Source organism: Grammomys surdaster, unplaced genomic scaffold (genome assembly GCF_004785775.1).
Source record: "Grammomys surdaster isolate TR1022 unplaced genomic scaffold, NIH_TR_1.0 125985, whole genome shotgun sequence".
NCBI classification, from domain to species: domain Eukaryota; kingdom Metazoa; phylum Chordata; class Mammalia; order Rodentia; family Muridae; genus Grammomys; species Grammomys surdaster.
Window position 1 is genome coordinate 2,109,868 of NW_021620801.1, and position 26,140 is coordinate 2,136,007.

The 26,140-nt window shown below is 45.8% G+C and overlaps 1 protein-coding gene across 1 annotated transcript in view; it reads right to left on the minus strand.

Moving 5' to 3' along the window:
* Positions 1 to 4,907: 4,907 nt before the first annotated feature.
* The window catches only part of Siah3 (siah E3 ubiquitin protein ligase family member 3), a 70,329-nt gene continuing 49,096 nt past the window's right edge, over positions 4,908 to 26,140 (minus strand). Inside the window, exon 2 of the mRNA XM_028754260.1 lies at positions 4,908 to 5,603. Coding sequence (XP_028610093.1) covers positions 4,932 to 5,603 — 672 coding nt within the window. The 3' untranslated portion in view covers positions 4,908 to 4,931. The remainder of the gene's footprint in view (positions 5,604 to 26,140) is intronic.

Genomic DNA, 26,140 nt, shown 5'->3' on the forward strand with positions numbered 1-26,140 from the left:
AGGAGAAATCACTCTTGATGCTACTTAGAGTTGGATTTCAATCAAAGCCAGATTTTATGTTCCATCTGTGACCCTCCCTCCCCTTCTAGAAGCCAGGTCCAAGTTGCAAACTCGGGCCTTACTTCTGTCACATGGAAATCAATGGACCCAGAGGTACTGGTTCGTGTGTGTGTGTGTGTGTGTGTGTGTGTGTGTGTGTGTGTGTGTGTGTTGAGCATATGTGTGATGGAAGTGTAGGTGTGCATGTGCACAAATATGTACGTGGACAACAAAGGTAAATAACAGGCATGTTTCTCTTAATTTTTGATTTAGGGTCTCTCACTGAACTTGGATCTCACTGATTTAGGAAAACTATCTGACTCGAAAGCCCTGGGGGTCTTTTTTTCTGATGCCCATTGCTGGATACAGGCATATACTGCATCAGCTGCCTTTTATGTGTGTTGCTGGGGATGCAAATTCTAGCTTTCCTGACTGAGCCCTTTCCTGACTCCTTGATTCACTTCTCACCTCTGAGTATCTGCCTGCTTCCAGGCAAGGACTTCCAGGGTCTTGTGACTTTTGTGACAGCAGGAACAATGGGCCCTGGCTAAGTCCTTGTTGGGTTGCATCATGTCGAGCAGGAAGGAAGGTGCCGGGCTCCATCTTTCCAGTGGCATCCCTCACTTATTGCTGTCTCTGCCCCTTGGCTTTTTAACACATCAGGGTCTCACTTTCCTTCCTTGGCAACACATTTTATGTGATACTCGAAACCACTACTCAACGTTCTTCTCAAATGTCAGCTGTTTCCAATCTCTAGTTTCAAAGTAAAACATTTTCTTCAGCGAACATTTTGACCTACAGGCAAGGAAGACAGAGGGTGGGGAGCCTGTGAGAAAAAAAAAAACGGATCAAGGATTCCAGTTTTATAGTGTGTGGTTTGGCTTTTAGGTTGGGGTTGCCAGTAGGATGGTTTTGTGGGTCATGGTTCTTTATGAAAGCCGTCAGATAGGATTTTGCACAGCAGCATAGGTCAGAGTGGGGTGGAGGGCAGTTTTGAAGGATGTTCTGGGCAAGAAACACTCTTGGAAGCTACTTGGAAGCCTCAGGGTCTCTTTCCCAGTAGAGTTGCATTTCACGAACAATTTTCTGTTTGACCTCCATATGTGGATCAGCAATGTTTCCACTGTGCTATGAATTCTTGTTACCGCGCATGGCTTAAGAATTTACTTTCTAGGTCTATTTTGGCTTATAGTATTTGCCAATGGCTGTAACATAAATCCTTCCATCCTGGCTAATTGTAAACCCTTTCACCCTATCACTATGGAGTCACCAAATGCTGAGATGGAGGTCATTGTCATTGTAAGCACGTTCCTTGTATACATGAGGCACATGGAGTCCAGAGCACAGAAAAGAATCGGGAAGCAATGACGCCTGAGTATTCTCCTTGTCTTAAATAGAATTTATTTAACTGTAAGATTATATATAAGTTAATTTTCAATAATGGTTGTAATAACTGACCTACAAAATTCTAAAAATGTAACAATCTGAATACAAGTCAGCTGTTGGGCTGGAAGAAAAGAAGTGAAAAGGTACATTTAGTAGTGAAATACTAAAGCGGGGTTTCCATGCCGCCCAGACTGGGGCTTTCTGAGACTCTGCAACAAGAGGTCATGGAAATGACATGGGTGGAGTTAGTTAAAAGCCTAGAGTGCGGAACCAGTTTTACTGTTTGCTAACTGCAGTTTCTCATCTGTTACATAGGTACAACACATACACATAGAAGCAGCTTCATGTGGTTCTTTCGAGGATTACATGGGATAATGTGTTCCAAGTATACATCCCCCTGGGTCATATGGGAAACTTGCAGTCAGTGGCGGCCACAAGGCCTACTGTGATAACTATCCTGGTCCATTTCTCAGTGTCCCCAGTAGCTGCAGAAACGTTAGCTCTATCCCAGGGACAGGTTCATGTACATACTGACTGAACAATCTTCATTGTACTGCTAAACCTCCAGCAGTCATTCATTTAGACCCAGACTTAAGGGGGAGGTGTGTTTCCCTTTAAACACCTTCTGAATAAACAGCTCACAATTGCCAATTCAAATACAGACAACTCATTTTCTCCTACGTGCTACTGTCTGTTTAGACTCTCTACTAAAACACAAATATTCCTCGACGAGTACCATTGAGTGTCTAGGCAACCTGGGTCCAGAATGTAGGAGCAAGAGGCCTGCCTGAGTGTGGGCAAAGGAGACAAAGGACCAGGCTACTGAGACCTCCAAGCATCGCTTCCCTCCCACCGCTCTGGGACCAGCTTACTGCACATTGCCAAGAAGCAGCTAAAAGTGGATTCCACTCCAGCCTTTCCCTCTGGATTCTCCCCCATCATTCCAGGGTGAAGACCCTGCTGATTCTCAAGTCTCGAGCCACTGCTGAAACAAGACCCTGCTGAACACTGGGGGTTCGTCTTCCTATACTGAGAACATTAAGTCTGAGTTGGTGGAGCTGAATTTTAGTTGTGGTCTGATGTTTGACCTTGAGAAGGTCATGATGCGTCTCTGAACCTGTGTGTTGAGGAAACTGATGAGGATTTACTCAAGACTAAAGAAAAGAGCAATAACACTCACACGCACACTTTTTTTGTTTCCAATTCACTGGTCTTAGCTTGCTCCTTTGTCTTCTATTCTTCACTTATTAGTTTGGAGAGAAAAGCCATCTTGGGAGCACCGTAGTTGGAGGAAAAGCCTTTATTTTGGAGATTTCTAGGAACCACCTTTCAAATCTGTGCCTGGGATGACTTACCCACAATACAGTGCACAGTAACAACAGCCTGCAGTTGGTCCTAGTTTGGCTCAGTGGGAAGGCAAAGGCAACACTGCAGGAGTCCCGAGGTCTGTAAGCACTGAGTGTCTTCTTGAGGTGTGTGTTTGTTTAGTTTGGGGGACCTATGATAGTTCAAATGACCATCAGAAGCCAGGAGAGGAACTGTGGCTTCTGATGCCTTTCGACAGCTATGGAGGACCTGGGTTGCAGAGAAGGAGCCAGACAAGCTGGTCTCTCCCAGGGCTGACCCAGCAGCCTTGGGTCTGGGCTATCCATGGTTGGATGTTAATGGCCTGGAGCTGCATACGTAATAGCTCCCTCAGCACACAAACCTTTCCTTGGTAACTCACAGCTTCATCTTTGTGCTCATCTGTGAGCGAAGTTAGTTGTGCTTCACCAGCCCTAGACAGATGAAGCCTGGGCTCAGAGTCCCAGCAATGACCGGGTGACTGGAAAGAACTGTGTTTTCAAATTTCTATAAATTGATGCTTCGGGTGTGGGTTGACAAAAAAAAAGTGGCTGGAAAATCATCCAGTATGGGGGCAGGGTAGTGTGTTTTTAGATAAATTAATTCTGGTAGAGAAAAGACTGCTGATGGCCAGCCAGGACAATCTGCCTGAAACTAAGCGTTCACTTGGAGGCTGGCCAGGCCCAGCTGGTGTGCCTGAGGTACGGGAATGAGCTGGAGAAAGGCCCACACAGTCCCAGGGAGAGCTGTGCTGGATTTGGTTGCCATGTTCTCCCCTAGCACCTGGCCAGTGACAGAAAGGAAACTTCGGACACATAGCCCCATTGGGAAGGCTTTCTGATGTCCAAGTCAGAACAGAAAGAAGGCAGAGTGGAGACCCCCACTTTCTCCCCCCCCACCCCCCAGAGGCTGATACGTGGTTCTAACAACAAACCAAGAGAAAGCGTCTGGAGGGGTGGTGTGGGAGGGGGTGGGGGTGAGAGTGGAGGGGGTTAATGGGTGAGGTTGGGGGTTGGTGGGTGGTGGAGGTGTGGGGGTGGGTGTGGAGTGGAGGGCGAGGTGAGGTCCTGATGATTCCTTCGGCAAATGCAGAGCTTATTCCTAAGCAGCCATATTTAAGTACTGAGCAGGGATACAGAGCTTGTTACAGAATAAGGAAAGAAGCAGGGAGGCCTGGGAGTGTCAGGGCCAGCTCTCCGGGCGGGAGGTCCTACTTGCTTTTCTCTGGGGTCTTTCTGTTTGATCATGGAGCTTACTTATAAACTATCAACAAACAGAGTAGCTGGCTCTCTGTCTGATACAAAAAAAAAGTGTTACTTAGTGACTGGGGCTGATGGATTTGTAATTTATACATTTAAAAGGTCTCACTGAGGCAGGAGCACCCTCTCGGAGGTTAGAAGTTAATTTGATGCCTTCTTTCTGGCTGCTTTTCTCCCGCATCTTACTTATCCTTTCTCACCAGCCGCAAAGCGCTTCTCAGAAAAGCACTGAGACTATCCGGGCTTTAATTGCAAAACTAAAGGGAAAGGCATGGCTCAGGAAGGAGGCCAGGAGAACCTGAAAAAAATGAAAGAGGGTTTTTAATCTGACCAGTGCCTTCGGCCCAGGATCAAGTTAGTGCTTCTGACACAAAGGGTGCCTCCAGGTGACTCGGTGGTCTGTGGAAGAGACACTGTCTCATGCTCGAGCATCTTAGCCTTGAGCCCAAGGCTCCTGGAAAGGGGCTGATCTCGGCTGTCTGGGCCCTCTCCCCAGATGTGCTGCCTCACTGATGACAAGTTAGACTCTATCTGAAACAGCCTAAAGATGGAAAGAAGGATGTGTTTGGAAGCCCAACCTCCTTTAACTCCAGTGCTTGGCTTCTTGGTAACAGCGGTGCTTGCTCCCTTTGGAGGCAGTGAAGAAAGGGACTAACAGTGGTGGGAAATAACTACTCTGGTAGACTCTTCTGAATGTTCTACAAAACTTTACCAACACCACAGGACAGATTTCACACCAAGATCTTGAATCACAGTTGTTTACATAATATAATGCCCATGGCAGATGAATACTAACACCTCAAATTACCTGAGACGAAAAAGAAAGGAAAGAAAGAAGGGTAATTAAAAAGGTCCTGATGTCTAGAGTTCCAAGGTGCACAGGCTATCCAGCGACTCCTGGTCTCACATCTCAGCAGCATCCCTGGTTCCGACCTCCGTCTCGGTGATGGCGATTCCAATGGCGAGGCTGCCGTTGTCAGAGAAGAGCTGGGCTAGTGAGGTGTTGAGAACCAGGCAGTCCCCATCGGTGATGACTGAGTCCACACACTCCAGGACAGATCTCGGGGTGGCCTCCCATTTGAGACGCCTGTGGTTTCTGTTGAGCTCCAGGCGATAGGTGAAGCAGTCGGCCTGGGTGGGGGTCCCAATCAGCATCATGGTAGCGAAGAACTGAGGGTGCCCTTCATGTCGTTCCTGTTTCCTGAGCACCAGCAGGAAGTGATGGCCGAGGCAGGAGTGCATGATGATCCAGTCGGCTGGCGCGGGGAGGTGCATGTCCGTGGCCAGGAAGACTATCTCCGCCCCCTGCAGGATGTCAATCCTGTGGATTTGCCTCAGGTGAGGAACCACCACCTCCAGGTGGCCTTCCCACTGGCAGGAGAACAGTGGGCATATGCAGGGTGTCACCTGAGCGCTGTGCAGCCCCGGCTCCTGGTGATGGAGGTGGCGGGGACGGGCATGCTGATACAGGTGGTTGTGGTGACAGTGGTGGCGGTGGTGGTGGGGAAGGTGGTGCGGGTGGAAGCTGCCTTGCTCTGCGGGGTTCTGAGTGATGGCCCGTCTACTAGGCACATACTGGAAGGAGAGAGAAAAGTGTTAGAGGAGTGTGAGGCTCGTCTCTGTGCTGGGTGTGCCTCTCTGGATATTAGAAGTATTAAAGGCAAGTTGAACAGAGCAAGCATGGAACATTTGTTTATTTTCCCTCCCTCCCTCCCTCCTCCCCTCCCTCCCTCCCTCCCTCCCTCCCCCCCGCCCGCCACCCCACCACCCCACCTTCCTTCCTTTCTTTCTTTCTTTCTTTCTTCCTTGGGATTAACCCACACTGCTAGCTCCACACCCCCAGGCTAGCTCTCAAACTGGCTTTGCCTGATAAACGTAACTCTCATTTTTCATCAAAGAAGCTTGTCTGCAATAGATAAAGACCAACACACAAAACCACAACTGGTCAAAATGCAGAGAGCAACTGGTTATGAAGTGCTGTACGCAGCCACAACCGAAATATCCACAACACAACTCTGGCACTTTGTGGAAGAAGAGTGAAAGATTCTAAGAGCCAGAGGATCAGGACGCCTGCTGTGAAGTTGTGTCTCCTAGAAATGACAGAGTAATGACAGGATATTGCAACAACATGGCTGCCTGAACAAGACCTGAAGAACAACCCCAATAAGCATGCTAATATGGAATGGGAAGTCTCATGGGGCCCCACCCCTAGACAAAGAAATACAGGCAAAGAAATACAGGGAGGAAATGGTCTTCCCCAGGGATGAACCCCCTTATTAGTGATCAGTTCTGAAATTGTGTACGTAACACAACACTATATATATAATACACACATATATAATAGATAGATGATAGGTGATAGATAGATGTGACACTAACAAGGAAAAGAAGCAGTCCCAGTACTGAGAAGATGAGGGCAGGCAGGTCCCTGGGACTCCCTGCCCAGTGACTCTCCCAATTTACACGGTGAGTTCCAGGCCAGTGAGAAAACTTGGCTCCAAAAAAATAAAGGGGAGAAGAGAAATGGGGGGTGTCTCTGAGAAATAACTTTGAGGCTGTCCTTTGGCATTCATAAGTGAATATACAGATCATACATCTATGAACACATGAACACACACCCACACATCCACACATCAGACACGAGGGACATCATGGGTGCCTGGGGAAGAAAGGGACTTGGGTTCTAAATACTTAACTAGGAAAGTTCAATATTTATGTCTTTCTGACTCTACAGGGACTGTCCCTTCTCAAACAGCCCGCCCTAGGATGACCATCCTCATAAGCAACGGCACTCCCCCGACTCAACCCGTTTACTGCTTTTTTTGATGTTTGCTGCTGATTTTTATGTAGACAATGGTGATCCACAGATGGCTTTCCTTTTGGATCATGGTTACTATATAAAAAAGGAAACCATCTGTAACAGCCGTTTGTCTTTCCATTGTTCCCAAGGCTCACGCTATCTTAGTCCCTCTTCTAAGACCTAAGTTTACATGTGGGACACAGGGGTGATTGTGTGCAGTCACAGACTTCAGAGAGGGGACACAACCTGGGACCCCCAACACTGTCCTGACAGACACATTTCTACCCTCTGCACTCTGTAGCCTCCTCATCTCCAGGAAACTTCCATCATGGAAGCCTCACTTTCTCTTCTTCATGGCAATGTTTTATAAGTACTCTCAAAATCAGACCCACGGTAACATGTTCTGATCTCTAAACACTTATTAAGCACTTGCTAAGGGCAGACACTATAGGCGACAGGTATATAGCTATGAGCAAACCAGACACAGTGTCCCTCAGTGTGTGTGGTACAGACATCAATTCTAATTAATTGCATTTTTGACAAGGATCTTCCTCATGACATAGAGATTGTGATTCGTGTTTTTTTTTTTTTAATCAAAAGAAATGGGTCTTACTAGTGACATGCCTGAGGGCACAAAACTGGTAAATAATAGCATAGGGTTCATTTTTACATCTCACAGTTCTGGACACAAGCACATCCCTGCCCAGTTATGCACACATTCTGTTCCCTCTCTCCTGCATCTGAAATTCTTGTCTTTCTCTAGTTTATAGGACCTGACTCACAGTGGTACTCTATAGTGAGTCAGGTATAAGGCCTTCATCTGAAATGGTTTTCTAGGCTATCCTCTTGAGACAGAAATCCCTTCAACTACTTTTGAGCAACTGTTCCCTCAGCTTGTTCCAGTTCATTCAGTTCAGAGGACGGGGAAAGTCTGTCTTTCACCCTCGCTATGTTGACTCTCAGAGGAACTCTCTGCAAGCTCTCTATGGCTAACTACAAAGTCTAGCTCCCCTTTCTAAAGGGTATACAGGAACACATACATACACAGGCACACATGGGCATATACATGCATAAGTCTACGCAAGCACGAATGTGCGATGCACACACCGCACAGATGGACACATATACACAATCCATGGCCATGTCAGAAGCTGGTGTGTGTGCCCTCTTGTAGGACTTGAGCTCTAAGGGAGTACTTCTTATAGCTCTTGCATGGTAAGCTACTGATGGCCTACTGCTTCTTCTTCGATACTCCACTCTAAGGGGAACAGTTGTCTTCAGCAGTGAAGTGACAGGCTGGGTTCCAGAATCCTATCAGAGTTATATGGGGAAAGAAATAATAATCAACTAACACGTAGCCTCTACCAAGTGTTAGACACTATGGAAAGTAGATATTTTTTAAAGTGATATTTTTCATTTATTTTTTTTCTACAGTAGAAAACAATTTCCTATACGAATGTGTAGTGTGCAGACCTGGCAGGTGACCCAGCTCTTCTGTGCTCCAGGGCCTTGGACTTTCATGGAGAACCCTACAGTAGTATGTCCTGTAGAGGTCTCGGAGAAGCCTATTTTCCCATCTATTTTTTTTCCCAAACATCACAACAGGAATACAATGGTCATGTATATGGAGGATGAGTCACCAGCTCAAGGTCATGGAGCTCAGAGGGCTGAAGTTGGGGGTGGAAGTGAATGAACTGGAGCTGAGTATTGGAAGGTTCTTCTTGGCTTTTCTATATATGAGTCCAATAGCACTGATTAAATAAATTTTGGGGGGGAAAAATATTTCCCTCAAAGTATTGTCAGGAGATTGTATGAAATGATGCCTGTAGGATGGTATTAAAAACTAGGTCAAGTAAAAACTGGGGCAACTGGTGCCTGTAATGCCAGCACTCGGGATCTGGAGTGAGAGCACTGAGAGCTCATCCTCAACTAGAAAGCAAGTTCTGGGCCAGCCTGGGCTATATGAGTCTTAGTCTCAAAAAAGGGAAAATCAGACAACCTAACAAATAACACCACCTTCCCCTGCCCCACCAAGAAATACTGTTATACTACCATTTAGATATGAATGAAAACTTTAGAGTGAAAACTTTGGTGACTTGGATTCTTGGTCCTTACTTGCTGCTTGAGGGATTAATTTCCACACTGGGCAGCAACTTGGCTGAACACCAGCCACCATGAAATCCCAGAGGCCTCAATCTTGCTGTTGGTCTAGGCTGCCCCAGTGCTGGCCCAGGACAGCAGAGTGACCCAAGAGTCCCATCTCTGAGTATATTATCTCCACGTGCCCCTCCCCAGTCTGTGTTCTATCTTGTCCACTCTGTGTCATGTGTGTTGCATTAGCTACTATAATGTACAATGTAGAGAAGTCTGAAGCAGAGGTTCTCAAACTTCCTGATGCTGAGACCCTTTAATACAGTTCCTGGTGTGTGGTGGTCCCTCCAACTATAAAATCATTTTTGTTGCTACTTCATAACTATTCTTTTGCTATTGTTATGAATTGTTATGCAAATATCTATGTTCTATGATGGTCTTAGGCAACCTCTGTGGAAGAATCATTTGATCCCCAAAGGATTGTGACCCACAGGTTGAGAACCACTGTTTTAAAGTATTTGGGAGGAGGTTTGTGGGTTATATGAGAATACTAGGTTATTTATATAACTGATGCTCAAATTCCTTATATAAAAAACAATATTAAAATTCAAGGACTTTAGTATTCACCGGGAGAGAGGTTTTGGAACTAAGTCCCATGGGTACTAAAAGAGGACCACATGCAATGGGGCTCTAGACGTCTACACGGGAGGGGTAGCTACTGTAGTTAGTGTGAGGTGACATTACACTGAGTGAAGATAGAAGATGGCTTCTCTAACAAGAACAGAAGTATCAGAGAAGCCAGAGAGCACAGGGTGCATTGGAAGAAGTGTTGAGAGCTTTCCCAGAAGCTGACCAATCTGATGTAGATGGCGTGTACTGAGGTCATATTGCTAAGCTCTTGTAAGTCAAGCTATGGCCGAAATGACCTCCATGCCAAGTGGAGAGTAGCAGGAGACTCAGTTGCTAGCTTTAAGGAACTCCCGTGGATAGCAAGGCATTTTTAAGGCAAGCAGACGAGCCTGCTCCAAACTGGCATTCAGAATAGGACCAGCAGAACAACCCTCCCATGTCCCACTATCAGACCCAAGTGACAACCTTTCCACTTTGTCTTTCTGGTTACTTGCTTTTGGTTTTATCTTTCACCATCACTAGCTTTTTTTTTTTTTAATTGCTTTGGTGTCACGTGGTAGACAGGGGCACAGTCAGAGGAGACTGAAGTGAATGACTATGCAAATAGAGTAGGGTATTATGAACTCGTGGAGACCTGTACACGCTGCACTCTGAGAAAGAACTAGAAAGAAACTCAGCCTTAATTCCTCATTTCTCCCTGTTCCATCTTTTGATGCAAAATATGTTTCATTTAAATGATCCTGGGTGAGGGAGGTCACAGGGCTGCTGGCACGGAAAAGGGATTCGTTTAATTGGCAAAATGCTAATCGTTTTTGGAAAATGAATTCTAATCTTCCCATCTAATACAGTGGATGTGTGTGAGTAATTACTTTCCTTCACTAAACTGTTAATGCAACATTAGTGATTACACTAATTAAAACTAATGAACTCTTACCACTGATAAAGCCTCAGCCAGTCAGCGGATGCCCTCCTTCCATTGGCTGTGTTCAACTTCCCATTTGGAAGAGAGGTTTTGAATTAACCTTTAGAATAATGCACAAAATTGGGTTTAGAAATGTTAGGCGTTATAGACTGGGTATAATTCTACCCCTAACCATTAGTGAGGCTATTTCCACCGAGGGGGTAATTGAATTTTAAAACACATTTCTTAATTTGATAGGCTGCAGTCCTATGGTTGGCAGTAATGGCTGCCTTTCTGAATCCTGGCTTCAGAAAAGGAAACCTGTCCTTAGAATTATCCGTGACCCTTTGGGCAGCTTCTGCTCCCTGTGGTCAGAAGATCAGCCAACGGGTTGTTTTTCCTCTCCACTCACCTCCAGGAACTAGGCCATGCTACTTGAAGAGAAAGAGGATTCTGCTTCCGGCTTTACATGATGCTCGGGCATTTATTCATGCTAGTGACCTGAGGACTGAACCCTGGTGGAGGGGACAGATTCGATGTGGCCAACACCTTTTATTCAAGAGTGAAAGAGCAAATGGGTTGAGCAGCATGACATTTGGGGCAAGGACTAGAGAATGGGGTGACTGTCAAGGCCTGACCCCCGTGTTCACAGTCAGGTCAGCCAAGAAGTGAGAATGACTGTGACTTGATGCTTTAGACGTTTTCTGTTTCTGGGAAGGACAGTCAGAGGGAAAAGCTAAATGTTGCTCATTTGGGTTTTCTGCTTCTCTTTTCCTCAAAACCTGCAGTGGCTGTGAACATCACAAGTCCGGGGGAGGGGGGAGGGCATCAGAACTCTTCACAGACAGTAATCGAGGCCGAGCGCTACAGTGGAGCACATGCTCTCCTCAGCTCTCAGCTGAATCTCAGGGCATGGCCGGGTGACATGCTCCTATGGGCCACGGACCGTGCCTGCATTCTTCTTTAAGATATGTTCGCATAGAGAACAGGATCTAAATGCGTACACTTTAACACTGTGCTCCCGGGACTGTCAATGCCTCATTCAGGAATTCACACCTCAGCATGATCACCTAATGTTTTATTGGGAAAGACTGTACACCAGAGATAATGAGTACAATTGCCTCAATTGGTATCTGTATTTCTGATTTACACCAGATGCTGCTAATTAACACTTTCGCATGGGTTCTCATTGGGGAAATTAGTGGCTTGTCAATCAGTGTAGCAGATGCTAAGAATGGACTCTCTGTGATGTGTGAGAATCAGTTGAGGGAAGTCAGACAAATTCCTCATTTGGTGAATAGGTCCTGAGAGTTCTTTCTTTAAATATTTGATACCCAGCCTCTGAGATGGGACTTTTGGTCGCTGGACTGGACACTTAAGAGTTCAGATTTTATTTCACTGCATACTGTAATTCCAGCACTTAGGAGGCTGAGGCAGAAGGATCACCATGAGTTTGAGGTCAGCCTGGGCTATAGTGTGAGACCCTGCCTCAAAACAATTGTCAAGCTGACTTTTCAATACTCACTTTCATAACCATAGATTAGTGCTGTGCTCAGCCTCCACCAGAGAAGCTTCTTAGAGCAGCTAACGGTAAGACTCAAAAACTGATCAAAGTGCCAAGAGGAAGTGATGGTCAGCGCTTTCCCCTAAACGGGACATCTGCATTTCCCCGTCCAAGGCTCAGGGAACATCACTGAAGATAAGGTAGAAAGAATGTAAGAGCAGAAGATGGGGGATGGGCAGAAGTCCGTCTTTTGGACATGACATGGTTACGGCACTCATAAACTCACTAAACCTGTGGTTATATGTACAAGATTGGTCCAGCTAACATTTCATCATGGTGGGAGGAGGCCCTCCACTTCATGAGAAAGGGGGAAACTATTGACAGTTAATTGTTTCTGGGGGAGAATGTGTCACTTTCTTCAATGGTGTAGCCACTGATCAGTGGCTCTTGTTCCAGAAAAAAACAAAAACAATCGAATAAAAACAAAAAGCTACCTATTTCATGTAGGCAACTTTAAATGAATGATTGGATCCTGTGTGAAAGGAAGTCATGGAGTGGGAGGGCCCTTGTCGAAGAGAAGGTTGAAGAGGGATGACTGAAAATGACTGAAATTCACCATTATACATGGGTGACACTGCCAAAGAATGAGAGAGAGAGAGGGAGAGAGAGAGACAGAGAGAGAGAGAGAGAGAGGGGGGGGGGGGGAGGGGGGGAGGGAGGGAGAGAGAGAGAGAGAGAGAGAGAGAGAGAGAGAGAGAGAAGCCGAGAACCCCAATCCTCCCAATCCCCAACAAACAGAGACTCCTGCCTGCATGCAGTTCCTTTCTATTGACTAAAATCCTAGAAGTTGGGTTTGAAGACAGTTGAGTCAAGATCTATCGGCACCATCAGCGGTAAGAGGAAAACAGGATGCTACTGTAGACGGAAGAAAACAATAACTGTGACAGGTAAATCTATTTCAAACCAAGACCCATGAGTGACAAAAACCATAAGAGATCCATAGGGATGGCCACATAGACACTGGTCTGTGCTCTCAAAGCCTCTCGGGCTTGTCTTCCTATAAGGAAGAGCCCTGTTTATGTGAAGGATGGGAAAGAAAACAGGAATGACGCCATGAAAACCACAGCAAGACGCATCCTTGAGTCCCTAGCTCAGAGATCACAGGGCTCTCCTTTAGCTTCTAGGTCCCTCCTCTCCCTTGCCTGAGCAGAGTTAGTCGGTTTATCCTTGGTGTTTTCTCACTAGAATCCTTGTTGCTGTGAGTACAGTGCACAACACACAGAGATGCTTGGCACACCTTTGCAGCACAGATGCATGGTAATAGCCTCCTCTAGGCTATTACTGGCTCAGTCCTTTACCTCATGCAGCTGTGTGAGCATGGTCCCTGCTTAAGGCAATCATTTACTCTGGGTAGGGATACTGTCTTGCCCTCTGACCTGTGATATGGCCATAAAGTAACTGAGCATAAGACAACTCTCTTCTTTATTCAGCCTGTACCGAAAGTCACTAGTTGATGATTTTCTCTCCTCAGTTGGGCTGGAGTTGTTGATGACAGGGATTTTATTTAGTTTGCCCAGTGCCGTGTCCTGTGGTGGACAAGACTAGCACTTTGCAGCTCCAGGTAGCTAAAAGAGGCTCAGTGAGCACACAGGATTGCAAAGAAAGAATGAAAGTATCAACTGAACCCTCTTCTTGCACAAACTCTCTGGTGGCTTTGTCCTCTAGAGCTCCTGGGGAGCTCCTCAGCTCCTGTGGAAATATGTGTGTACGCGTGTGCATGTGTCTCTGTGTGTGCATGTGCATGTATAAGTGTGTATACCTGTGTGCATGTGTATGAATGTACATGTGAATGCATTTGTGTGCGTTGAGTGTGCATGTGCATGCATGTGTGTGTATGTGCACATGCATGTGAATATGTGTCTATGTGAGTATGGATATGTGTGTGCATGTGTGTGTACATGTATGTGTGTGTGTGTGTGTTTCCATGAATTCACAGCCATGAGCTCATCAGGATGGAGTACTGGAAGCTTCTCATCTGAACCTGACAGGAATGGGACATAGATTCAAGCTTGAGAAGGAGACGAGCTCAGACCCACTTCTAGCTGCTAGGGTGGGGAGTAGAAGGGAAGCCTTGAAGAAGAAACTTCACAGGCCAGGGAGGCATTTATTTTGCTTTTACATTTGAGAATTGACTGGAAAGCATCAATCATTTGCTTTTCAATTGTAAGGGACAAATAGCTTGGGAAGTGCAGTCTGCTGGATTAATACAGGAAATCTGTCCATTCCCTGGGTAGATCTAGCCTGATTTTCTCTCATGCACCTTGACAGGATCATTGACCTAACAGATGGTTGAAGAACCCCACACTTCCTTACCTATTATCCATCACAGAGATAACTTCAGCACAGGCAAAGATGATTGTTGATCTCCGTGCCTATTCTCCCATAAGATGAGTAGTTGCGGTTTGAATAAGAATGCTCCCATAGGCTCATAGATTTGAAGGCTTAGTCACCAGGGAGTGGCACTATTTGAAAGGATTCGAGGGATTAAGAAGTGTGGCTTTGTTTGAGGGAGTGTGTCACTAGAAGTGAGCTTTGAGGTTTCAAAATCCCATGCCAAGCCCAGAGTCTCTCCTCTCTCTCCTCTCCCTCTCCCTCTCCCTCTCCCTCTCCCTCTCCCTCTCCCTCTCCTTCTTCCTCTCCCTCTCCCTCTCCCTTTTCTTCCCCCTCTCCCTCCCTTCCCCTTCCCCTCCCTCCCTCTCTCTTCCCTCCCCTGACTGCATGCAGACGGTTAGGATGTATTCCCAATGACTTCCCCAGCACCTTGTCTGCCTGCATGGTGTCATGCTTCCTGCCATGATAGACTAAGTCTCTGAAACTGTAATCAAGCCCCCAACTACTTTCTCTTAGTAGGGTTGCCTTGGTCGTGGTGTCTCTTCACAGCAATAGAACAATGACTAAGACAGGAGCTAAAGGGTTGTGTCTGACTAGAGCTCTACAATATCACATCCCATTCATATTTCCATGCTCCACCCAGATAACTGGAATGCTGGGATCCCCTCCTAACGGCTGAGACGGATCTCTGTAGTCTATGCTATTCAGGGATCCAACAGCCAGAAGACAAATCCTTAGGCACAAAGTGTGGCCATTAGGTGGATATTTAGGGAAGGTGAGAAGAATTTGGATGTGTGAGCTGGAATGTCCACTGGGCTTTATGTGAAGCTCCTCACAGTGAGGGATGAGCCAGAGGTGGAAGAAAGGGGACTCTTGTCTGGAACTGTGCACATAAGTTTATTATGAAGGTATTACTTAATTAGAAAAATGAAATATATTGTAGAGTCTCATAGCTGGAGTTTTTATTTTGAAATATTTTAGTGTGTGTGTGTGTGAGTGTGTGTGTGTGTGTGTGTGAGCTTTCACTTATAATTTTTCCCTGAGCCCTGCAGGTGTACAGGACAGACCTGCAGTCAAAGCACATAGTTGGAAGATAGATTCTTTCTCTCCATTTATCTCTGGCTCTGATTTTTAACTGGGAGACTTGGAGCATGCTAATGAGTCTTGTAGATGAAAGGTTTTTTTTAGAAGCAACTTTTTTTGCCGAGTTAAACTTTTGCATTGCAGCTGGTAAGTGGAAGCTAGGCCTATGTGAGCAGTTTAAAGGTTAAAATTTAATTAACTAGAAGCATCCCTGTAGGGGATGGCGGGAGATGTGTTGAGCATCACTGGGAGAGCAAGCTCAGCAGATCTTGACGACTCTAGACTATGGGCAGTAGTGTTGATCCATTAGCAACAGAGGAGGCTGGAGCTGACTGAGTGCCCTCACCACAGGGAGAAGGCAGGCTTCTAGAAACTGTTGCATATGCAACTCTAAACATGGAAAGCAGGTGTGCTTACAGATTTTGAGTGGGCAGAAGTGTGTCCTGGGTGGCAAAGTGTCCCAAGGAGGAAAGCTTGTTTCTCAGTTCTTCAAAGATATCATGACCCAGTAGGGCTTGAGTGAGTGGTAATGAACCTTTAAGCCCAGAACTCAGAAGGCAGAGGTAGGTGAATCTCTGAGTTTGAGGCCAGCCTGGTCTACAGAGTGAGTTCCAGGACACTTAGTGCTACACAGAGAAACCCTATCTCTGAGAGAGAGAGAGAGAGAGAGAGAGAGAGAGAGAGAGAGAGAGAGAGAGAGAGAGAGAGAGAGAGAGAGATCATGATGCAGAACCTTACAAATCTGACTTGTCTCAAGTCTTCAGTCTTCCCATCCTCTGCCGAGCACCCTTGGATCAGGTACAATATATCCATCCACAAGGGGTCTCTTGCTCTAGCAGGGTGAGATCTGTCTGTTCCATGTGCCTTGTAACACATTTACTTAGCCACCATCTTTCTTGGCAGTGGCCTGAAGTCTAGAAAGGTGAGCCACATGTCTGTCTACAAGTGTATCTTCAACAGCATTGCTTGGAAGTGGTAGCTGCCGGAAAAATATGTGTGACATAGAAAATGAGCCTCCCCATGACCCCCTCGCCCCCATGACTGCAATCACCTTTAGCTCTCTGAGACCACTGCCCAGGTGCAGATTATCTTCATTAACTCTCAGGACTACTACAGCAGCTTCCTCACTAGATAAGTATGGTGGAAAGGGACCCCTAAATTGTAGGCCTACGTGCTGATCCCCTGGAATATGTGACTGTGACATCTCCATTTAGGAAAAGGAGTATTTGTAGGTGTGATTTAATTAAGTCTTGAAATGAGATAATTCTGATTATACAAATGGTTCCCAGACCCAAAGACAATCCCTCTTCGAGGAGACAGAAGCAGGAGACATGGGTGATGGGAGATTCTCTTTAGGAATCATGAAATTGGATATAGCCACACTTGATCAGTCAGACTGGATCAAAACATCTAGAGGGTCTGATCCTGTGATTTAATTTTTTTTCTTACACATTTAAAAAGTCAAACTTTGGGTGGAAAGTCTCCACGGGACAATCCTCATCACAAGGCTTCGGGGATAGCTACATAGAAATTCCCTTGCTACGCAGCAAAGCACCTGTGACCTTTACATTAAGAATGAGTTCTATTGGCAGATAAACAGGGCTCAGGGATAGGGCCTAAGAGGGAAAATTGTAATAAACCCAAGGATGGATTCTACTGATGGAGGACACAAAGCACATGGGGGATCTTTCATGAAGATGGGTTCTATTCACTAAGAGACAGAGCCCAGGATTAGGACCTACATAGTCCTCAGGATTTGGGGGAAGTTCAGGTGGAGGCTGGCTCCTCCTAGAATAGCCAAGGATCACCAGGTTCTTGGATCGCTTCGCTCCAGCAATCCAGGTGACCAGGCACTATTCATTTTCTTTAGCTGAAGAAAATTAAGCAGCACCTCCTACAACGTGAGCACAGGGAAGGAAGCCATTGAGGATACAGGCAGAGGTGGAAGGATGCAGCCACAGCCCCTAGAAGGCTTCGGGTCCTCAGAACTGGAGGAAGTGGATGGATTTTTCTCAGAACATTCAGAGGGAGCATGGACTCAAGGACACTTTGAAGCCAGATTTTTGTTCTCTGGACTGTGTGAGCATACACTTTGTTGTCATGTTCCCAAGTTGTCGCAATCTTTATGGTATCCTTACAAAACTAATACTGGAGTCTTCCTGTGTCTGTTATTGGCCTCAGGCAGGTTGGAGCATTTCTTACAAAACAGTCTAATGATTTACCGTTAAATTTACAAAGAAAGCCCAACTTCCTTTCATGGTCATCAGAAATCCAACATACCATGCCCCCACTCAACTATCTGATCGCATTTTCTTTTCTCTCACACCTCACATATTCTGCTCATATGCAGTGGCCTGTGCTATCTACTGATCTTGCCAGCCATATACCAGCACAGGGCTTTTGCCCTGTCTACAGCTTCTGATTGATAGACTGTCAGAGCCAGAGCTCACTCGCTCACCTCATCCACACATCTACTCTAATGTAGCTTTTTGTTCTGGGTGGGGTTGTCATCCCTGAAAAGCAAATCTGAATGTCTCACCCTACATTATTCCAATTTATAGTATTGCTTAACAATACTATAAAATCATGATGCATATCAAAGGTTTATGTAGAAATTATAGGTCGTAGAATTATATTTGTGCACTCTCTGTCTTCCTTTATATCAATATAAATTTCTTGGGGTTGGGAATTTCATTGTGGACTGATGTATCTCTCTATGACATTACTTGGTACCTAAAAGGGCTCAATAATTTTTGTGAGCCCGCTAAACAAATTCCACTTCATCTTTTGAGACAGGTCAGAGGGCCCAATCTGTCCTAAGGGTATTTGGCTGAGGTTAAGCACTGTTGGGCATTTTTCATGATGTTAATTTCATGTTAGATCTTCCTTATGACACATTCTGATGCTTTAAATGAGCAAAAAACAAGCAGTGGACCACTTAATTGCTTGTTTTGCTCTGATAGGCACCCATGCCTGCCTGACTTGAGCATGGAGTTGTCAAAGACCAGTCCCTTTCTTGGCCTGACAGCTTTGGATTCTCGATGGTCACTTTGTAGAAACTCGACTCCACCTGGAAGAACCACCGCAGTCATGGCAGCTGCTGAGCTCATGATACCGTAGGCTGCAGGAAGCCTTGCTTCCATAACAACCACCTCAGACAACTTGCACTATTCTGGAAACCAACCCAGGCAAAGCAGCTCTTGACAAACTTTAGAAGATCCTATCCTCACTTCGGCTGAGAGACAGAGCCTCCAGAGGCATTCAGCAAGAAGCCTGGAGACTGGTGTATATAAGGGCTTGTGATTAACCGGTTTGTAAGTTAGGGTTGGAGGAACTAAAGATCAATACATGAGAGGTCGTGATTGGTAGAATTGTGCACACCATGCCCTTTCACTAGGTATACAAGCAGATTATGTCTCAGTCTTGTCAAGTTAGCCTGAGAAGATTCTCTCCTGTACCCCTGTACCCAGACTGTAACATAAACCTATTAATATGAGCCATAATGAAAGCTTCATGAATTATCATTGGTCTGCTTGTGCTTGTGGTCTTTACCATTGACAAAATAGGATCATCTAGTTGCCCACTGTCTTAGTTAGGGTTTTACTGCTGTGAACAGACACCGTGACCACGGCAACTCTTATAAGGACAACATGTAATTGGGGCAGGCTTACAGGTTCAGAGGTTCAGCTTATTATCACCAAGGCAGGAATGTGGTAGCATCCAGGCAGGCATGGTGCAGAAGGAGTTGAGAGTTCTACATCTTCATCTGAAGGCTGCTAGCAGAATACTAGCTTCCAGGCAGTTAGGATAAGGGTCTTATAGCCCACACCCACAGTGACACACTTACTCCAACAAGGCCACACTTTCTAATCCACTCCCTGGGCCAAACATATACAAACCATCACACCCACAGAACAACCCAAACCCTAGGGTTTCTATCCTTGGCAGTGACAGCCATGGCAAAGGAATGGCTAACAAAATTCCAGAAAAAGTTCATTTAGAAATGCTAAGAGATAGCGATCAGTTCCAGAGAGCTACCAAGTGCTGAGGGGTTTAAATACCAAAGCTCAGAGTCTTAACACTAGGAAGAGATTGAAGATTTTAAAAAGCAGCAGAAGACAGAATCTACAGGACACACAACTATGAGGGGCAGCAAAAGCCTTGAGGAAGCAAGAGATGGCAGAGCCATTGAAACTACTGAAGAGCAAAGGTGTGAGGAGTCCGAGGAACCAAGGCTACGAGGGGAGCTCAGGAGGGCTACCAAGGTTTAAGAAGCCACAGGTCCCTATGCCTAAATCTTGGAAATTGTAATGCTAGTCATGGGTGTTGGTACTCTAAGGCCAGAGCAATAAACCTCTGCCGTGAACACCTAGAACAATAAACCTTAGAAAACTTGGAGCCACAACGTCTAATTCTAAGGCTTAATGCCATAAGCCTCCGGGCATGGATCTTCAGCTAGAGAATCTCTGGAACTCAGGGCTGTCAGCACCAGGGCAGCTTCCCCTTTGACTATCTCTGAATTCTTTCTTTCTGAACAAACAAAGCTTCAGCGTCTGTTTATAATAGCTTGAACCTGCTGTCTTCACGTTTCTCCTTCAAAGACAAAATGAAAACTCATTTTGTCTTTGAAGACAAACTCATCTCTGACCTGGTGGGTTTTTCCCAGGCGATGGCTATAGAGATTCCAGAGCTTTGCATCTTTAGGAGTTGGGGGGAGGGGGGGGGCAGGCTTGAACCCTGTGTATTTATTTATTCAGTCACTTGTGTCCTTGTTCCTGGGCATGTCTTCACACTGCTGCTTTGTAGGATCAGAGTAAAAGGAAGCTGAAGCAGTCCTATGGCACCAGACTTTAAAGCTCAGCCAGCGCTTCAGGTGACAGACAGTTCACTAAGATATAACATTAGACCTGACTGAGCCTACCCCCTCATTTGTCTCCAGTTCTCCTGCTCTGGATGAACCCATGCTTACAAGCACACATTCCTTAAAGCCTTCTGGGCCCCAACAGCAAGATGGGGAAAATTGAGGGTTCCTTCTCCAGCCTTCCTGGGATCTCTGTTCAGAATTCTAATGTCTTACCTAAGTATTTGACTCTTGTCTGGACATGTGAAACTGGAGGTGATGTCACTTATCAGAAGACATGGTGTCTACACTGGAGCATGAGTGTAGCTCAGAGGCTCTTCCCAGGACACTTGTCACCCCACAGCCCATGCTACCAGTCAGAATCACACAAAGCTTGAACAAAGGGTCATGCTATTTCACACAGATAGACACAAGTGTGCACATGCGTGAGCGTGTACACACACACACACACACACACACACACACACACACACCCTGTCCTCCAATACAGGCTTAAGTTCAAATAACCACTTTAGGCTTTCATAAGAATTTATCCTTAAAATTGAATATGCGCCATGTTATCAAGAACAGATATGAAATCAGGGATGTAGACTAGAAAGAAAATTGATCTTTGAAGTCACACTAATATGGGTATGAACCCTGGACTCTTTAACCTCTTCACGCTTCTGTTTCCCGATTTACGAATTATCAGATCTCCCAGAGTATGGGTTGGAACTGAGTGAGGTTCAGAGAATGCTGTGTAACACTAGAGACCAAAGTAAGAAAGCCACGGCTGGTTGACGGGGGCTCAGTTAACGACATGCCCTTTTCATAATTTCTAGAATTATACCTAAAGTAGAGGAGATGATTAATCATGAATGACCTTCCTAAATATCCTTTAAAGGCTCCTGATCATTTCAGCTGGAATTAATGTTGTCATCAGCCAAAGTCTTTCGCTGAGTATTTCCACCTGGCCACTAGACAGTGCATACTGGCTACAATGCACAGAACAAGCATAGCAGAATACCTGTAGTGTAATTTTTAATTCACAAATGAAAGCCGCCACTACCACCCTCGACATCACCCTCACCACAGTCACCGTCACCCTCACTCCACCATTACCCTCACCTCCACCATCACCACCATCCTCATCACCACCACCACCACCATCACCACCACCCTCACTACCACCATTGTCATGGTCATCATTATCATTGTCAAGTATTTGTTTAAGGCAAGGCTGCTTTGTGAGTTCAGACAATCCTATGAACAAACCAAGTTACTCATCCTCACATAACCCTTATCAGCTTTCTCCTTCTTCCTTGAGTGTCTCAGTGTCTCCCCTTCAGGGCTCTTGAACGGAAGGAACAGAGAGAGGGGTAGTTGGGGGGAGGTGTGTGTGTGTGGCTATTTTCTCCAGGTCACTGATAAATGGGACTGTCTCACAGGATTAAGAATCTAGGAGGTCTTTCACCTTTCACCTTTCCCATTTGTTTGGATCCTCTGTTGGAGGTTCTATCTGGTTGCCTGTGATGCTGGGGGGATGGGAAGAAGGGGCTAAGAGTCACACTAAGATCAGAACAATGGAGACCAAAAGCCTGTAAGTCAGTTCTAGAGAGCCACAGGACCTGGGAAGTTGAAGACTGGCATTGAAGAAGTCCACAGCCCTGCCACAGAACTTGTCTTGTGGTCCTAGAGCCAGAAAGTTCCTGTCTGAGACTAGTCTAAAGGGCTCAGCTCCGAAACAGGAAATAAATACCTCACTGGAGAAGTGGCTCCCCTCACCCCAACCTGAGGAACAGTGCATCCTCAAAAAGCTACTGATAGCATCAAGTATTCTCATAAGTGAGGTGGGGCAGATGTTTTATTAAGTCTAGATCTTTGCCAGATGCTAGGTGCATATTTAATAAAAATCAGGCTTCCGGGAGGTATGAAGGGAGAAGGGGAAATTGCTGCCCTCTGGGCTTGGGAGCTTAGCCATCCATCCAGTCCCAAATAACTCACTCATCTGCTGTTCATCTTTGAGTTATTACAGTTGCGGATGTCTCTAAGGGACAAGTTTATTAGTGTTTAAGATAATTAGTTGGTGCGACTTCAAGGCAATTCAAATTGTCCCCGTGTAGGTATTTCTTCCCAGAATCCACCATGGCTCCATTTCCACCTTGGTTTATTTTGTTCTCCCCATCGGAGAGTGTTCACTTTCTATGCAGTTTCTAGACTCCAAAAAGGCCTGGTCTCTTAATTAGAGATTAAGTCCTCAGCCTCTAGTTCAGCCTTCTCGGGGCTGAAGTTCTTTGTCTTGTATAATGCCCTGTCCCTGAGTTCCCTGGGATCGCCCAGGACAGCTGGCTTACTTCCTTTCTCTCTGCTCCATGCCTGGGGGATCAGTGGAGTGGAGGACACATCTGCAGCTCACCCATCCCAGAACTCACATGTGTGTAACTCACCTATAACATTCCTAGCAGTTTCACAAGCACCAGAACGGCCCTTTCACTACTGTGTGGACTAGACCCACAGTCCTCAACCCTGTGCAGTGTGCACACAGATCACCTATACAACTTATTAAAATGCAAACTTGGGCTCCGAGGGGAGTTTGGGCCAGCTCCCAGGGAAGCTGGAGCTTGAAGAGCAGGCGAGAGGGTCACTCACTCCCTTGACCACTTGGTCAGACCTGAGAATCCCTCCCCACCTCACAAAAGCCCCAGAAATCCTTGTAGGGATCAAGGAGATGGTTCTAAATGACTTCAGCCACCACCCTCTAAGTCTTTGATTCTTTAACAACCTCTCAGTCCGGCTAGACTCCTTTGTCCTCTTACAATAGAGGTAATGGGGCTGTCCTCTGGGTTGGATGGCAGCCTGATCAGTAGTCAAGCAGAGCTCTGCAGACAGCTGGTAAAGCAGGAATTCACAGGGGGACTGGGAAGGCAGACCCTTGAGGGAATTCTTATCCACAGAATGGGAAGTTCCTTAATCTTCTTTCTTCTCACAGGATTTAAATTTGTGTGTGAGTAAAGAACTTAGCTTTAATTAATAAACTATCCATTTTTATAGCTGCTCATAATTTTCTACTATTTAGCTTAATAGGGTTTTCATGTGCAGAGTTCCAAAGCAGTCTCTCTCTCTCTCTCTCTCTCTCTCTCTCTCTCTCTCTCTCTCTCTCTCTCTCTCTCTCTCCCTCTCCTCTCTCTCTCTCTCTCTCTCTCTCTCTCTCTCTCTCTCTCTTTCTCTCCTTCTCTCTCTCTCAATTTTAAGTAAGAAGACACAAATATATAAATACATGTGTTTTCGCCAGGGCCTACTGATTTTCATACCCATCTATATAATAAACCCATCCACCCATCTCTCCTTCCCTCCATCTATCCTTCCATCCATTCATCATCCATCCCTTCATTGCTCCCTCCCTCTCTCCTTCCCTCCCTCCCTCCCTCCCTCCCTCCCTCCTTCCCTCCCTCCATCCATCCCTCTGTCCATCTGTTCATCCATCCCTCTGTCCCTCCATCTATCTATCCCTACCTAAATCCATCTATCCCTCCATCCATCATCCATCCATCATCCATCCATCCATCCATCCATCCATCCATCCATCCATCCATCCCTGTACATTTATGTTGAGGTTTGTGAAGTGCTGGGGATAAGACAGTGAACAAAGCAAGTGTATGTGTTCCATCTTCTCTAAGAAGCTACTTTTCTCAAAGGGAAGGAAAATATTTTCATTTGAAAGAGAAAGGTCAGAGGTTATCTTGGTCAGGTTCTGGCAGAGGTTGCTTGAATAATTTAGTAGAAGAATGTTGTCTTAGTTCAAACTTCTATTGCTGTGAAGAGACTCCAAGACCACATCAACGCCTATAAAGAAAAGGATTTAACTGGGACTGTTCAGAGGTTTAGTTCATTATTTTCATGGCAGGAAGCAGGGCAACATACAGGCAGACATAGTGCTGGAGAGGTGGCTGAGAGTCTCCATCCACATCAGCAGACAGCCGGGAGAGAGGGGGCGGGGCTCTGAGCCTGGCTTGAGCCCACCTCAAAGTCCACCACCAGTAACACACTTCCTCCAACAAAGCCACATCTAGTCCAACAAGGCTACACCTCCTAATAGCGCCATTCCCTATGAGCCTTTAGGGGGCATTTTCATTTAAATCACCACGAATGAGAGGATTGGTTTTAAGGTCAACTTGCCACAAATTAGATGACCTGAGTAGGGACTCTCAGCTGAGAACCCGATCTGTCTGCCTTAACTGATGTGGGGAAGACCCACCCCAAATATGGTTGGCACCTTCTGCTAGTAGCCCAAATATGAAAGGGCCTGGCTGAAGGAAGATTGTCTTTTGCTGGCTTGGCCTTCCCTCTCTCGTTGTTGAGCTGTTGAGTTGTTTTCGCCCATTGCTGCTGGTTTTCGTCACTGGAGTTAGAGTCAGTGCTTTCAGGCTTCCACTGTTGACTAAGACCGGCAGCTCTCCCAGGAACCTTCTAGGGTTTTGGCACAAGACTGAGACTGCTGAGGTGGGCCCAGCCTTGTGCTCTGAGTAACTATGGATTGTTGGCATCTCTGGTATGAAACAGCTGTTGTCAGACTACTCACTCTGTGAGGCACCAGCCTCAAGGACAGCACATGCTGAGTTCACAGCCTCTCAGGTACAAGACAGCTGTTGCTGCTCTTTCAGTGTATGTTGATTTAATAAATTCTTAAAATATATATTCTCTCAGTTCTGTTCTAGAGAACCCTGAGCAATCCAAAGGGCTCTTAGTCAATGTGGTGCTAACACACTGGATTCCTGCACTAGCCAGATAAACTTAATCTCAGCTACCCTCAGGCAGCCAACTGGATGTAGATTATAATCTTGAACTTTTTACTTAGAATGTCTAAAGAAGGCAATTGCTCATACTTCAACCAATCAAATAATTTATTTCCTTCCACATCTATCTTATGACAATTTCCCAGAAGCCACTTCCACCCGCTTTGATCAGACATTTACTATCCATTCACAAACATTTTCTATGCATCAAAAGAAGATGTTTTTAACCTATTTTGAATACAAACTCTCCCAACCTTTCTGCTTTCTCAACCCAGTGGTGGAGGAAGTTGAGAAAGGGAGAAAGCAGAGCCTGGCTCAATGGGTGAAAGAGAGGGTAGGATTCCTTTAAGGTGTCTTGAAAACAGTTTATGTATGCATAAATTGTGCCAAAGAGGGTGATTTGGAAGGACTTAGTCTTTCTACCTATCCCTACCCAATTCCATGGCTACTTCTAAAATTCCTCCATGATGCTCCTGGAGACTATTTCTGACAAAAGTCAAGCTGATAATGGCACCTAGGCTGTCCCCAGGAAACAAAGAACTGACATGACAGGTCTTTGAGGCCAGCTGTGTTGACCTCCTAGCCTGTGGCAAGCAGCCAGAATGTACCCAATCCTCCTTAGTTTGTCACTAGCTATAACTCTTCATGCATGGTACTTGATTTTCACCACTCACTGCACAATAATCCCTGACTAAACATCACAAGTCCTTACGGGCAGGTCCCAGAATGAAGCTTAGATTCCCCTAGGTGCAGTAAGGAAGGAAACTAAGGCACAGGAAGCAGGTGATTGATGACATAGGGGACAGGGACTCTGTGAGGACAGTAAACATGTGGACCCAGCTCTCCTCGACTCTCAGGGTAAAAGGGAAGCCTCTTTCTCCTTTAAACTTCAGTTTCTATGACTACAAAGTGGATATGATGCTTACTTCTCTCCTGGGCAGTATGAGAAATGATGTTTTAAAGACAAAATTGGCTTGTGAGGGAAGCATTAGGTGAACACAGACTGTCTGAATCACATACTGTCCTAAGGTGCCCATCCTCAGCACATCCTGAACCATCCCATCCTAAGCACATCCTCA